Source organism: Peromyscus eremicus, chromosome 1 (genome assembly GCF_949786415.1).
Source record: "Peromyscus eremicus chromosome 1, PerEre_H2_v1, whole genome shotgun sequence".
Taxonomy (NCBI): domain Eukaryota; kingdom Metazoa; phylum Chordata; class Mammalia; order Rodentia; family Cricetidae; genus Peromyscus; species Peromyscus eremicus.
In genome coordinates, this window is record NC_081416.1 from 35,469,419 (window position 1) to 35,485,566 (window position 16,148).

General features: G+C 43.6%; 1 protein-coding gene across 1 annotated transcript in view; it reads right to left on the reverse strand.

Annotated features, from left to right (window-relative positions):
* Positions 1 to 16,148, reverse strand: part of Smarca2 (SWI/SNF related, matrix associated, actin dependent regulator of chromatin, subfamily a, member 2) — a 172,882-nt gene that overhangs the window by 59,628 nt on the left and 97,106 nt on the right. The window contains 3 exon segments of the mRNA XM_059259437.1: positions 3,109 to 3,186; positions 8,124 to 8,351; positions 13,687 to 13,850. Coding sequence (XP_059115420.1) covers positions 3,109 to 3,186; positions 8,124 to 8,351; positions 13,687 to 13,850 — 470 coding nt within the window.

Consider the following 16,148-nt stretch of genomic DNA (forward strand, 5'->3'; position numbering starts at 1 on the left):
AATGAAGTTTCCGCATGACCTACCTACCCTGTGACAAAATGCTGCCACTTCAAATTCTAGCTAGATAATTCCAGATTCCTAGACCAGGGCTTGTGTAATGACCATAGTAGGTGGACAAATGGAGAGTAAGTCTTTTTTTTTTTTTTTTTTTTTCGAGACAGGGTTTCTCTGTGTAGCTTTGCGCCTTTCCTGGAACTCACTTGGTAGCCCAGGCTGGCCTCGAACTCACAGAGATCCGCCTGCCTCTGCCTCCTGAGTGCTGGGATTAAAGGCGTGTGCCACCACCGCCCGGCAAGTCTTATTTTTTATATTAATAAAAATAAGCCATGTATGTGACTTTTTTTTTAAAGAAAGGTAGATTCAATTAAATATAAGCTGCAAGTCCTAACGATTGTGTCTCTCTCTGGAGATTCTTCTCCCACAATGCCTCTGTAACATCTTAAGTCAGTATTGGATAAAAAGACTAACTTTTGATTGAATTACTGTATGTATATATTTGCCTTAAGGCCTTCCTAGAAACCTTAACATTTACAATATTTTTTAGCCTTTGTGGCAAATATGGCCTCTAAAAGCCTATTGTTCATATATTGGCTCAAGATACATATCTGAAGCACGTTGCTATGCTATCAAATACAATTTTTAGGTAAAACTCACAGGTTATCAGTATAAACGGTGAGTTATTTGATGTCTTGGTTTTAGAAGAAAGCAATACCACTGTTTAAAAGAAAGAGTATTCTTTGAAAGACACTATTTGATTACAGTATCTATACATTAAAATAAGTCTCTATGAATGTGATGCACAGAAATAATTCTTAATAATAAATAAAGACTTTAGGGATATGAGCTCCAAAGACTTGGCCAGCTCACATTCCTTTCTTCTTTCTCACTAAACTCTTCCATCAGAGTAGCTGGCATGGAGTCAAATTCTATTTCCTGCCCCCTGGTGGAGGTGCTAACGAACAGGTGGCCAAAGGTAGCCAGAGAGTTAGGTTTTGAAAATTAAACCAAACAAAAACCTGTATGGCTCCCCTCCCCCAAATAGATGCTAACACTTAAGACACAGGCATGAGCGCTCACAAAGTTAAGGCGCCTACAGAAGAACATTCGTCCCTTAGGCAGTCTGGCCTGTTACAAGCCTGCTCTTCCCAGGACACATACTCATTTCCTAGTCATAGGAAGACCCAGCCTTGGACACACGCCATTTTTTGTCTGAGGTTTTCAATTTCTACAAAAGTCCAGCTTCAAAGAAGGAAGGAGAGGCACTGTTTCTCCCTGATCTCAGGGCCACCCGGGACTGCCTATCCCTGAGCCAAATCTAATTTGGGAGTATCTGAGGCCATAACAGTGTTAACTCACTGCCAGGGAAGCCTCTTACCTCAGGGTTCCCCAGTCACTCACATCCTAGTAAGTTCCTCAGAGATCGACGTTTATTTCTGATGCGTCTCCCTATTTAAAAATTTAACCTATAATTGTGGAGAGTGACAGCGGACCCCCATGCTACTGCCCAGTCTCTCTAAAGTGGCTTCACCTGGACAGGGAAGAAATACATTTCCTAAGCCAGGAGTTATTGCCACGGCTGCCTGTGTTTTTCTGAGAGCTAATGGTCTTTTATTGTGAGTCATTATGTGTGGGCACAATCTGTGTTCTCTAGACAAAAGCCATGCAAACAAATAAATAAACTCCCCACAAAAACAACACAAGCATCCACTCAGCCTTAGCTCTATTCTCACGCCCTCCTAAGCTTTAAAAAAAGAAAAAAGGTAGAGATTGCAAACCCACTGGGTCAGAGTTGGCTTAATTCTGTTTTCTTTGGCCTACAATGTTACAGAATAATATTAGTAAAAGTTCTGAATTTAGTTGCATACTTTAACGCTGATATTTCATCTAACGGTGTGGATTTCTAGCTGCTCTTCAAAACTGGTACAAACTTTGGGCTAAATGGGTCTCACATCTCCACCTTATAGCCCCAACACCAGTAACAGAACCTTTAATACACCCCTCCTCTCTGTGTCTTGCTCAGGCAGAGTGCATTATCCAAGACCCCAGGGCTTTCCAACTGGTGCCTCTGATCAGGGTCCTTCACTGTTCCTACATCACAGCTATGGTGCAGCTACGGAGCACACGTATTCCTTCTCTCCACAATCAGGCTAAAGGCCCGAGATGAAGAGCAAGGTGACTGAAAATATTGGAGGGAACCTTATACTTTACCATCCGGATCTGTCCTGCCATCCGGCAAATATCACCATCCATTCAATAATCTCTTACGTAATGACTACGTGCCTAGGACTGTTCTGGCCATTTAAGAGTGGGCGTAGAAGCCTGAAGAAGGTGGTACCCATCATTCTGCAGCTGCTGAGCAGCCCCCCTCACAGATGGGGCTTGTTCCCCAACCACTGTGGCATGTGGTACACCTCACATGTAAGTCAAACTGAGGTTTTAGGAAACTTATAGATGCTATATATCACAGAACTTCAAGGTTAAAGCCAGGGACAACAGATTCTAAAATACCCAGGTTCTTTAACAAGAAGCAGGTTTTGCTCTGTGAACCAAGGCCATATCTTCCTATGCACACACCACAAAGGCGGTGTGTATCTTCCCTGCAACAGTTTTAAGGGCCCTTGCTGTTCACCTGCTCCTATTAGGAGGAAGCTGGCTTGGGCACAGCTGCAAGCTGAATGCCCTGAGAACGGGCTGTCGTCCAGTCTGATGCTTGGCTGGATCAGAAGTGGTTCCCTGTGAACTGTGGACCATATAGCCTGTCCAGAGGGTGAGGCTGTGACTCAGCTCTGGCCAACTGCTTCCATGCAGAGCTGTGGGCCTAACACTGCCCCATCTCCTTTTCCAAAGGAAGCCAGAAATCAGGATTCTTTTCATGCTGGCAACAAATGCAAAATTTTAAGAACTGCTATGTGGGCCAAACACAATATGTCTGCAGGCTAAAACCAGCCAGTTTGCAGACTCTGAATTTAAAAAAAAAAAAACAAAAAAACCACACGCACAGGCTTCAGCACCAAGGTTCTACCCGGTATGCAGGCTGCAGGCATCCTGGATACCAGAAAAGGGGGACAGGAGGAAGGTAGTGGTTTCCTATGATTTCTGCGACATTACCATAAAAAGATCAAACTCTTCTTCCCGGCGAGCAATCATCTGGTTCAGGGTCTCGTCATCGGGTACTTCATCTTCTTCCTGGGTTAAAAACAGAATGATTGAATAGGCTTTAAGGACAGAGACTGGAGAGAGAGAGAGAGAGAGAGAGAGAGAGAGAGAGAGAGAGAGAGAGAGAGAGAGAGAGAGAGGTATTCTGTCCTGTTTCTCCAGACAGAAAGGGAAGGGAAGGGCCCCTCAGTTTAGTACCTGCCATTCGTATTTTGTGAGCTTTTCAAACCGTCTTTCTCTAGCAGGAAATCTGTCTAGGGCGGGAAATCTGCTCTCTAAGAAACACCAGCTCTCCTGGGTGTGGATCTTTTCTGTAACTTTTAAAGCGAGCTACTTAATGTCTCCCCGCCTCCATGACCTCATCAGCAACATAGGCGTGACATGTACTTCACAGGAGGATGCCAGCCTTAGCCACAGAAACTCACAGGAAATGACTGCTTAATGTTAATTCTACTAATTCCACTGACGATACTGCAAACGCGAATGTTTTTATTTTCAAAGGTTTACCCAAAACAATGAGCTTCTGTCACTAAGCAGGAGGACAAGCAATATATATTCATACATATACATACATAGGTACCGAATATGGAACCTTTAAGATATGTTGAGTCAATGGTTTCCAGTAGACACTATTATTGCTGGTGGTTCAAACTGCACTTAGGACACAATTAAAAACTATCAATATAAAAATACCCCAAAACTCTACCCAATTAAAACAATCTAATGGAAAAAAAAAGATTACATAAGGCCTAAAAGTTCCTAAATTTTACATATTCAGTTAAACAAAAGCACATTATCTGCTAATTTCTCAGAAACCAGCAGTTCTCAAGGTTTTAGGGACTAAACAGTATGCTGTGGCTCCCATGATCTTAAAAAAATACCAGCAGCCTAAGAGAGATGATGTCAGCTCCCAAGATACCTTGCATGCTGCAGGGACTTAGTCTTAGAAATGAACGCAACTCAATAAAGTATATGACCTAAGATAATAATTACTACTGAAAACCCTTCCAGTTTAATTCAACCCCATGTTTTGATTAAAGTCAATCTGTCTAAATATTATATTTCACATGACAAGGAGGTAGACTTGCTGGAGACGGGGCTCAGCCTTTACAAGATCGTGTGTACCTGGCTATGGCACTAGTGAACAGAGGTCTCCATTGCTTTCACTGTGATACAACCATCTGCATCTTTTCACTCACACAATGAGGCCAGAGGTGTCCCCAGGCAAGATGTAGATTCTCCTAGAAACTGCCAGGACACCCGTTCACAGAGACCTGAGTCCCTGGAGCATAAATTGTCTGGGAAGTTTACAAGAACTCTTGCTGTGTTCTTTGTACCCTCACACTTCATGCCAGCTGTGATCATGGCACCCTGCGCTGCCCTGGACTGCTGGGACAGAAGCCATGCACTGCAGTCTGCAAAGGTCCCCCATTGGCTTCAAATCAGGACATAGACCACCAGAGCCTGGGAACAGCTGCCTGACACAGTCAGAGTCAGGAAGGGACGTGGAGTCCCAAAAGCTGCTGACAGTGAGCAACAGTTGGCATGGAACTCCCTTGTAGGCTCTACATGGTGGTCTGCGGGCCTGAGCAAGATCAGCCTCTCCCGGTGGGCTAGGAAGGCTAGCAAACTCGAGGCTTCCTCGCCCATCATCTCACCTGGGCAGGTAACATTTTTACAAGGTAACATTTTTCAAAAAGTCAACAAGAATGCAGGGGAGACTCCTGGCTGAGTACCAGCTCTTCCCACAGCATGCTTTGTCACTGTCCATGTCATTTAACACAGTGGCTTAAACATTTTTATCACATCACTTATTATTTGAAATGTATTTATTATATTAATTACTCGATATTTATTTATTACGGAAACACATGTGCTATGGTGTACGTGTGAACATCAAAAGACAATTTGTGGGAGTCAGTTGTCTCTTCCAACATGTGGGTCCTGAGGTTTGGCAGGCTTGGTGGCAAATACCTTTACCTGCTGGGCCATCTCACTAGCTCACAGTGTACCAGGAAATGGCCAAGTGTATAAGCAAAAGCAAAAGGCACCTGACAATCTAACTCCTAAGTCTGTATCAAATCTTCAACTTTAAAAAAACAGAAATGGTGAATTATTTGAGATTTAAAAAGGCTGTAGATGTGTGCAGATGTTTGAGTGCATATGAACAATTTTATTTCTCATCATTTTCTGAAATTCAACAGGTAACTAATCAGACACACACACACACACACACACACACACACACACATATATATATCAGACAAATTAGGAGGCACAACAGCAAAACACTCTCCACTTTTCAAAAAGATTCATTTCATATCAGTCTCTACTTCCTATGCAGGCTCATTTCAGAAATGAAGACTACATAAGAAAGACTTTAAAGCTTTACCTCACCCACCAACACCCAAGGCAGTCTCTCCCTAGAAACCTGCTGGCTACACCGGTCAGGGAACCAGGTAAATGGATGGAGTTAGAAAAAAAAAAAAAATCCTCAGTGAGATAACCCAGACCTCAAAAGACAAATACATATTCACTTATAAATGGATGTTAGCTTGTAAGCCTTTGCTAGTCATGCCATAATCCACAGAACTACAGATGTCAGGCATAGATCAAGGAAGGGTCTAGTGGGGAGGGAGGGATCTTCCTAGGAAGGAAAAATAAAATAGTTATAGATAGATGGGGGCAGAGACTGGACCAGGAGGGTCAAATGGGTATGCGAAGGGAAAAGGGGGTAAGGGGAGGAATACAGGAAGAAACAGCTAAAACTAAGGGCCATTTGAAGGATTATATGAAAACCCTAAAATGCATGCATATATCAAGGTGATCTAAATGGAATCACCACATAACAGGGCCATGGGTGGGGGTCCCTATGTGGATATCTCTCATTACCCAGTGAAGACTCCAGTTCTGGGAATGGGCTATACCTAATTGAGTTGTTTGCCAAGGGGACCCATGAGAACCCCCAAACACCCAGAATATTTCCAAGACTATTGATTACTCTCCACAAACTGATGGTAGAGCCCCCTTGCTGAAGACAACACCTACACAACTCACTGGACATGGAGAAGTCAAGCTGGGGGTGCCTACCCACAGCCTTCACCTTTACTGATTTGTGTTCAGGGTCCTGGCAGGTACTCTGCATGCTATACCAGAGCAGAAAGGTAAACACCAACCCAGCTATAAACCCTGTGATCCACAATGGTGACGTGTATGCAAGATGGGCTAGTACAATAGTGTTACAAAGCCTGTGGGATTAACCAACCAATATCTGACTGAATTTAAGGTCCGCTCCTTGAGATGGAACCTATCCTCAGTACTGCTTGGATGGCCAAGAACCTGAGACCTTGGGGGAAAACCAAATACTCCTGTTCTGCTAAAAGAACATAGCAATAAAATGACTCTAATGACATTCTGCTGTACCCATAGATCAGTGTCCTGCTCAACCATCATCAGAGAAGCTTCTTCCTGCTATAGAGAGGAATAAATACAGAGACCCACAGACAATGTGCAGAGAACGAGAGCGATCTCAGAACACTGGGTGTTAGATGGGATGTCTCCATCAATTCCTTTCCCTCAAGGTTCAGGGAAGCCTGTGGAAAAGGAGGTCGAAAGACTCTAAGAGTCAGAGGGGATGGAGGACACCAAGGAAACAAGGCCTTCTAAACACAGGAGGAATGGCACACATATGAACTCACAGAGAGTATAGCGGCATGAACAGGGCCTGAACTCACAGAACAGCATGAACAGGGCCTGTACAGGTCTGGGAGTGCAAGTGGACACAGACCCACATTCCTAACCCAGAAGCTATCTCCAACTGATAACCATTCACAAATAAGAGAGTAAGAACCAATGTGGACTTGGGTGGGTGGGGAGCTGGGGAGGATCTAGGAAGAGCTGGAGGAGGGGAAAACCATAATTAGAATATATTATATGAAAAAAAATCTATTTTCAATGAAAAAATTAATAAAAAAAGACCCTTAAAAGAATTTAAATTTTAATTTATAGAGGACTTCAAAAACACAAGACCAAACTGCATGTATGCAGTGAGAATAGTATTCTGTGTAAATATGCAAAATAAACTTATGCTCTAACTTTCAAGCACAGGTACACAACGGATAGCTTCGTGGTAAGAACTGACGCTGATGTTCTGCATTTCAGATGTTACAGACATGTTCTAAAACATACTGCAGGTTCATTTTAGGCCAATGATTTGTGTCTCTGTATGTGTCTGTGTATGTACAGAGTGGCCCTATGGCCTCACACCAGCAAGGCAAGTACTCCAGCACAAGAACTATACTCCCAGTCCTAAAATGAATGTTTAGCATAAAATGACTGAAACTGGTCATCTAAGAGAGTGAAATGACTCGATAAAAGATAATCAAAACACTGTTTGCACAACTCTGGAAATTTTTGTAAATAGAGATTTTAGGGCTTGGGTGGCTTTTTCCTCCACCTCTGCTCAGTGCTTAAAAAGATCTTTTTTTGTGGTGGTTAAAGTTGAGATTTCCAAACTCATGAGCTAAAGACGCTGTGAAGGGCATCTTATAAGTGTGTTGGAATAGTCCCATCCCTGAATAAAAAGCAACAGAGACAGGGCTCTGCAATGTGAGAGAAGGAAAAAATGAGGTAGGACCTAGACTGTCTTAATCCTGCAGTTTCACAGCTTGCCTATAGGAGGCAGCACTCACAATACAATAAAATACACTTGGCAGTACCGACCCCCAAGAGGAAAGGGAAGTATCCAGAGGCTAAGCTTTGAGAATCCTTTGGCAATAGTTCTTAAGACATTCATGTGAATAACTTTTAGAGGTTTTCTGTGTTTGGGATATAAGATAGCAGCTAATTTGGTCAATTTTAATTAACACCAGCCCAGAAAATTCTTTAAGGAACAAAGACGTTATTTTTTAATCCTTTGGGGACAAAAGGTCACTGCTAGATTTCAGAAACGTGGCTTTCTTTAATACCTCATTCTCCTCTTCATGCTCTAATATGGCCTGCAGGAATGCTCTCCGCTCGTGGCTGGATGACTTCTGATCAAACATGCCGGCCTGGATAACCTTCTGATCCACATTCAGCTTGTATTTGGCAGCTGCGAGAATCTTTTCCTCGACACTGTTGACAGTGCAGAGCCTCAGCACTCGGACCTCATTTTGTTGGCCAATTCGGTGAGCTCGGTCTTGGGCCTGCAGATCCTGTTTTTGAGAACAATATGCTGTGAGGATCCAGGCACCAGGATTAACCCACCAAACAGGGCTACCTAAGAGGGAGATGTGGGAGGGTTCCATAACCAGTCTTTACAAAGGTTAGATTTTGCTTACACGTTAAAACACACACACACACACACACACACACACACACACACACACACACACACAAAGCTATTGTCTTTGGAAAAGTTCAAGGTCATTTCCTACTGAGGAAATCTGGGTTTAAATTAACCGTGCCAAGTGAAATAACATCCCGGATTTGACATCTAGCTCTAAAAATAGTTTACCTACCTGTAGGTTTGCCATGCAATTTAGCCCTCCATTGAAACAAAAACCAATATATCTGAGGTCAGAATTAAGAATTAGATTATTACCTACAAAAACATTTTCAAGTAGGAAGACACACAGTCTCTCCAATGCAATGTGTTAATGACACTATTACATCATTAAATTGTATTTTATGCATTGTACATACATATATATGTACATTTCATTATATACACAAACCTACATACATTCATACATACATTATACAGATAGTGACTAACCAGCTACCCAATTCCTGGACCTAGCCCTATCAAAGATGCAGTACTTCATTTTACAAGTACATCCTAGTGTATCTGGAAATGCAAGAGATTGCTGGTAGGATAATAAAGTAGTGAAATGAGGGAGGATGGAGTGAGGGAAAATTGGCACAGTATGCCAAAATGTAAATACTGGGTAGGGCTCTGCCTCAGAACTCACTTTTTTATCCTGAAGAAACTACCATGGGTATCCATAAATATTATAAATAAGAATGGGCGTCTTTTAACATTACCTATTCTTTTTGTAATTTTTTTTCTTAAAAGAGGAAGTAAACATTCAACAGTGCTGGATGACTACAGACTGCAGTGTGCACCAGCAGACACGCGAATTATCAGAAGCCTCAACGGCACAGAGCTGAAAGTGGGAACTAGAAGTTGTGAATGAACATGTACACTTGGTCCCATGTGTGTACATCTACCTACGCCGTGAAAAAGGCGAGAGCATCAAACACCAGCATGCCAACAATGTCTACATTGCCCACTAGAGGCTTTATTTTTAATAGTCTTCATTTTGTTTATACACATCTTAACAGTTTCCTCTACTTTAAATGTGTTGATATTATAATATGAAAAAGGGTTTAATGAAATGTTTAAGTAAAAACTTTCATAAACTTCCGAAGCCATCCCCTAACTTTATAGCTACTCAAATAAAAATATATTGGTATGGTCCTATATTGGTATGGTCCTTTTAATCGCATGGTCCAGGCGAGGGACCAGGTCTGTTGCTGATTATTTACACATATCCCCTTAGATCGGCCATGTTTTTAGGACAAAGGTCTATGCTGTTTCTTGCATTCCTAGCATTACATTCTGAATATGGCCAACACTCAGCTATAAGCTTGTCCTTCCAACCAGCCCAGGTTCCTGTCATCTGTGCAACACAAGGGGACAGTGGAACGTGTGCTCAGGAGATTTGTTTCTGCTGCAGGGACCTGTGAAACTGGGCAATTAATTAGGCAGAAGTTCGCCCTTAGAAGACATGTGAACAACTTCATGTAAACATTTTGTGCTGAACCATGACCACAATGGGGGTCAGATCATCAGATTATTTTCTAAAGTGGACAATGTAAAATAGGTAACTAAAATGTTTCCCTGTGGAGAGCTCAATCATCTCTTCCAACACATCTTCACCAGGACACCTAAGCAGCAGTCAATGACAGGCTCTCAGTCATCAACCTTTCTTTCCATTAGAACTAAGGTGAGCCAATCATTTCTGTAACAGGGATCATAGTAAAGATTTGGGCTCTCTGAGCCAGAAGCAGAAACTTGTGGTGATATATTGTATCCCGCAATATATTGTGCACCTTAATAAAGCTTAGCTGAGGACCAGAGGAAAAAGCCCGCCACTATATTAAACATAAAAGTCAGGCAGTGGTAGCACACATCTTTAATCCTAGCACTCAGGAGGCAGAGATCCATCCGTATCTCTGTGAGTTCAAGGCCACACTCGGAACAGAGCCAGGCGTGGTGGCACACACCTTTAATCCCAGCACTAGTTAACCATAGAGGTCTGGAGGTCTGTACAGACAGACAGGAAGTGACAGAGCTGGGCAGAGAGAGGACATGAGATGGCAAGGACAGAAAGGCATACAGCGTGGGTATACAGAAAGTAGGTCTCTTTGGAAGCTGAGGCGTTGGGGTGAGGTAAGGTTGGCTGTGGCTTGCCCTATTCCCTGATCTCTCGGCTTTCACCCCAATATCTGTCTCTGGGTTTTTATTAATAAAATCATTTAGCAATTCGTCTTACAGAAACTGTTCTCTCCAAAGGGACTAGACCCTTCACTAACCACCAGCTTCCTATTTATGCTCCAAACATGCAAACTAGTCCCCTCTTTGAGGCAGTAGCAGACCAGGCTTGCCCAGAAGGGGTAATAATCTGCCCTCTGTGTAAAAGAGGCTGATGGACGCTAAGATGCAGGTGGCAGCAGATGACAGGGTCAGCACAGACACAGGGTGGACCGTCGCAGAGTCCTCGGAAACTTGTTGCAACAGTTTTGGTGGCAGCGGCAGCAATTTGGGTTTGTGTGGCTAGATCACCTGTCTATTTGGAAAGTAGCCACAGTGGGCATTTCTAGGATGGAGAGGCTTAGAGAATCTGAGTCCCTAGGCAAAAAACAAACAAACAAACAAACAAAAAAACCTGCATGTTACAAATAAGAACTAAATGCTGTAATTATTGGGTAGTTAAACGTTTCTGAGATTTCTACATATATTTTTGTTTTACTTTGAGTTTTTGTTGTTGTTCTCTGTTTGGGGCAGTACAGGAGATTAAACCCCCAGCCTCATACATATTATTTCAGATGAACTGTATTTCCAAGCCCTGCTTTTACCTGACAGGGTTTCTCTGTGTAGCCCTGGCTGTCCTGGAACTCGCTCTGCAGACCAGGCTGACCTTGAACTCAGAGATCTTCCTGCCCCTGTCTCCAGAGTGCTGGGATTAAAGGCCTGCAGCTTTCTTTCTGTTGTTGGTGGCTCCCCTCCCCCCCCCCCCCCCCCCCATCACCTGGCTTGCTTTTACTTTTGGAGACAAAGCATCACTAAATGGCCTAGGCTGGCCCTGAAGTCACTCCACAACGCCAAATGGGCTGAATCTACCTGCTTCTGCCTCCCTCACAGCTGACACTACAGACCTGTGCCACAAAGTCCTGTTTATGTCTGGGGTTTCAATCAGTAATCTCAAACTTCATCACCCTCATTTATGGGAGATGACGTGTGGTGGTCTGAATGAAAGTGGCACCGATAGGCCCATAGGGAGTGGCACTATTAGCTGGTGTGGCCTTGTTGGAGGAAGTGTGTCACTGTGGGTGGACTTGATGTTTCAGAAGCTCAAGCCAGACCCAGTGTGGCTTGCTCTCTCTCCCTGCTGCCTTCAGATCTAGAAGTAGAACTCTTAGCTACCTCTCCTGCACCATGTCTACCCATGTGCTGCCATGCTTCCCACCATGACCATAGTGAACTAAACCTCTGAACTATAAGCCAGCCCCAATTAAATGTTTTCCTTTATAAGAGTCACTGTGGTCCTAGTATCTCCTCACAGCAATAAAACACTGACTAAGACATGATGTCTGAACTCTAGAGCCCAGCCAAGAAGAGGGCCTCTCTGGAGACTTTATGGTTGACTGTTTTGTTATACAGCCATGGAACTTCCAGTTAATAATGGAAATCCAAAGCCGTGCTTCTCCATCAACAGTTTGAAGAGAGTCTGGTAAATGCAGGATTTTGTTGGTAATTCTGAATTCAAGCATTCTCTCTTTGTTTCCAGGTAGTTCAGACACTGAAAGCAAAGAGGTAGGAAGAAAACTACAGATCTGTCACCCTGATAGGAATCCTGCCTGAACTGCAGAATGCAATCAGGGATATTGAAATAGATACATTAAAAGTGTTTCTGGTGTGGTGGTAGCACACACCTTTAGTCCCAGCACTCGGGAGGCAGAGCCAGGAGGATCTCTGAGTTCCAGGCCAGCCTGGTCTACAGAGCAAGATCCAGGATAGTCACCAAAACTACACAGAGAAACCCTGTCTCAAAAAAACTGAGGGAAAAAAAAAGTGTTTCTAAACTTGAAGCAGGCAAACTCTGCTGGTGGCTCCCCCCCTTAGTTCTGTTTCAACCTTCTCATCCCACAGAGAATGACTGGGATCAATGTTCAACAGAGGTACCCAGGCTCACTGAACTAGATACCTGGGGGAGGGGCAGGGTTATTCTTTAAGAGCTGTCTTTCAATTCCAATGTGCCCCTGCACTTCACTCCCGGCCAGCAGCACTTCCTGGAAGTCCCTACCACTCAACCTTCCCAGTTACCATGAGATGGGCAAGTCACAGCTGTGGGCGGCCAACTGCTGAGGAGCCTGGGTGAGATGGACACAGTCCACCTTCATATGTGAGAAGTGTGGTCCCCACTTTTAGCAGTTGGAATCCAGGGTTGGCTACACTATGTATCTTACAGGCAGATGCCCTGTGTCCTAGGGTTTGCTAGGAAACCTGTCGCAGAAAAGAGCTAGCCAACATTTATTCTGGAACCACCAAAATATCCCTTTTAAAGAATACATCTAATGATGCCTAGAAAAAAAAGCTAACATAACAAATACTCTCCATAGGATATTGTGTGTGTGTGTGATTTTAAATGACATACAAAATAGAAGGTTAACTATCCTATACTAACTGTTCATGAAGAAGTTATTTTGACTCGCCTGGGACTCAGTCTCCTTAATGGCAAAACCATAAAGAGTAACATTCATGCCCTCTCAGGGTGATTGTGGAACTGAGTGAGGCAAGGCACACCGGGCCGGTGCGGAGGGAGTGCTCCGTGGGTACTAGCTCTTGTGTTCCTCAGTTTGTTTTTACTATTTCTGGTCCTGGAGGTCAACCGCAGAGCCTCACGGAAACTGAGCTCGCAGTCCGCCACTGAGCTCCACCCTCAGCCCCGGGAACGTTTTTTGATTTATCCTTCACCAGATGCAATTTGCTCAATGGCAATCCCAAGAGATGGGATTAAGACAGAAGAAAGCGAGTTTTCCAGCCCACTCTTGGGCTCTTCACAGGCTTGGGTGTAACAGAAATAGCTGCGCTCCAAGGGAGATAAGAAAACAGCCATAATAATTGGTTGGGCTATTTCTCCTTTGGAGAAATTGCCCGGTCATTTAGAAATGTGCTCTGTCCTATAAACGTGAGTGATGAAACTGATAATCTTTCCCTTCCTCTCCAGGGGGAAGCCTGGGCGCCCAAGGAGATATGCGCACCTGATGAGGATTCCAGTCGCTGTCAAAGATGACCACCGTGTCCGCGGCCTGAAGATTTAAGCCCAGGCCCCCAGCTCGTGTGCTCAGCAAGAAAATGAAATACTGGGACCCGGGCTCATTGAATTTCTTCAGCAAAGCAGCGCGATCCTCAGACTTGGTGGTGCCTGAGGGGATAAGAAAAATAAATTTGCCAATTAACTCCCGTCCGGAAAAGGCGGAGAACTAGACAAAAACGCCGGCTTCCTTGAGAAACACACCCCCAGTCCTCTCAAGCACTGGTGAGGTAATGGTTGGGGGTTTTTGTAGTTTTAGAAGGAACTTAAAGCATTTTGCAATTAGGAAAAAAAAAAAAAGATAGAAAGGAAGAGAGTGTTTACCCGCTTCTGACCATATACCTTTGTAACTTCACAAATTCTAGAACATTCTTACTCTAAGATGCAATGAAAACATTTCCCGGACTTATTTCTGGACTTAAAAATAACTAATAATTTAAAAGCCACTCACATACATGTATACTCACATATTTGATTATAATGGGCTAAAGGAGCTTTCCTGAGAGGCATTAGATCGAGGACTTATTTCCCCCAAGAGAATTAAAACAAAATGAAATCTGCTCTCCACTGCCTTAGCATTCGTCTTGGTACTAAGGACAGGATGGTAAAATTATCCACGTGAAGGGACTGCTTCCATTCTGAAGACCCGAAGCCACACTTTCTAAAGGTGAACCTCCGTGTTTCTGAGACTGACTCGCTGCTCTCTGGGTTAAAAGATGATGCTAAACTAACACCAGTCAACCTAGCAGGCTGTTAGGTACCAGGGTGGTCACGATAGGGAGTTTGGAAGAGTACAGACTCAGCAAAGATCGTTAGTCCCGAGTGTGGGCACTCACTTGTGGGCACACCTGTGACCCACTCCAGCCCTCTGGAACATATTTATCCAGCCTCTTCATAAAATGCACCGTGGAAAGGACAGCACAAAACTTCACCGGGATTCCACCTGAATGTATTTCGCAAGGGAAGTGGTGATGCTGGATTCTGAACAGGCTGATGGGGAGAATCTAAGCATGTTACATGATACTCCCTGGCTGGCTGCTGTACAAATGTTATTCCGATGCATGGTTCTGTTTCTAAGATGAAAATATACCACAATTTATTTCAGAGGATTAAAATACTTAGCTGACTCCAGCCGGAGGAATCAAGTTACTTACTAGGGTCAAGTTCCCAAACATGGGGATCTGTTTTTCACATTTAGTAAAAATAATGAGCATCCTCAGGAGGGGAGAGAAGCAATCCCCCAAATACAGCAAGCAGGGATTAGGAGCCATGGTCTGGGGGCTCTTGTAACAAAGCAATGTTCTTTAGACTACTCTTACTTTCTAAATTAGATTTTTTGTTTGGTGAACTGCTCAAATCCTTCCAGGGGGAACTGCAGGAATCTAGACTTGGGGGAGGGGTGGTTTATTGAGTGGGCTCTGAAATGTGCAAACCTTTTTTTTTTTTTTCTTTTTCCCAGAACTGGCTTGCTGAGATTAGAGCAAAACCATTTGTCCATGATGCTAACAAATGGAAGACATGTTTTGTTTTGCAGGAGAACCTCTCTATACTGCCTTTCTAGTTACAGTCTTCTCCACAGGAAGAAAACGTTTGACTTCTGTCTGACAGTTGTGGAGACCCCTGTCTATTGTTAATTGGAGAGCTTGCCACATGCCCTTCACAAAACAGCATCATGACAGAAGTGGGTGCATAGCAGGGCTGGCTACCTTACGACCAGGACACAAAAAGCCAAGGGAAGGGTTGGGGCCCACCATCTTCTTGAAAGACATGTCCCCAGGGACCTAGAGACTTCCCACTAGGCCCCACCTCCTACAGGGTCAACCACCTCCCAGTATATATATAGACATTCTGGGGAGCAAACATTTAACACACAGGACTTTGGAGGGAAACTGAAGATCTAAGCTAGAGCTTTTATCCCTCCGTAAAGGGAGAATTCTATGTGAAAACTACACCTACCCTTTAGTTAGGAATAGTGAGGATTGAACCCACACACAACCTTGCACGTGGTCGGTAAGCACTCTATCACTAAACTGTAACAAGTCCTATAGAACATCCTAACCCTATACTTGATCTCCTTCCTACACAGGGTTCAGTTTGAGAAGATTATAACATTTTAAGCATGTCCCAGGCATGTTTTGTGTCTTGACATACTTGTATAAAAGTAACGTCAGTGGCAGCATTAGTTTATTCACAAGGAATCATCGCTCACATGTTTCTCCTCTGCCCTGAATTAAAAGAAAAGCCAAACAAACAAACAGAAAGACTTCTCAAATGGGGAAAGGGGAAATAATGGCATTGGTTCAGCAGCAGCCAGGCACAGAAACTGGCACTTGGATACTCTGAGGTTACAGCCTTCAACAGTTTTAATCACTGAAAAATGATCTGGTAAAGATTAAGTCTTAAGATATG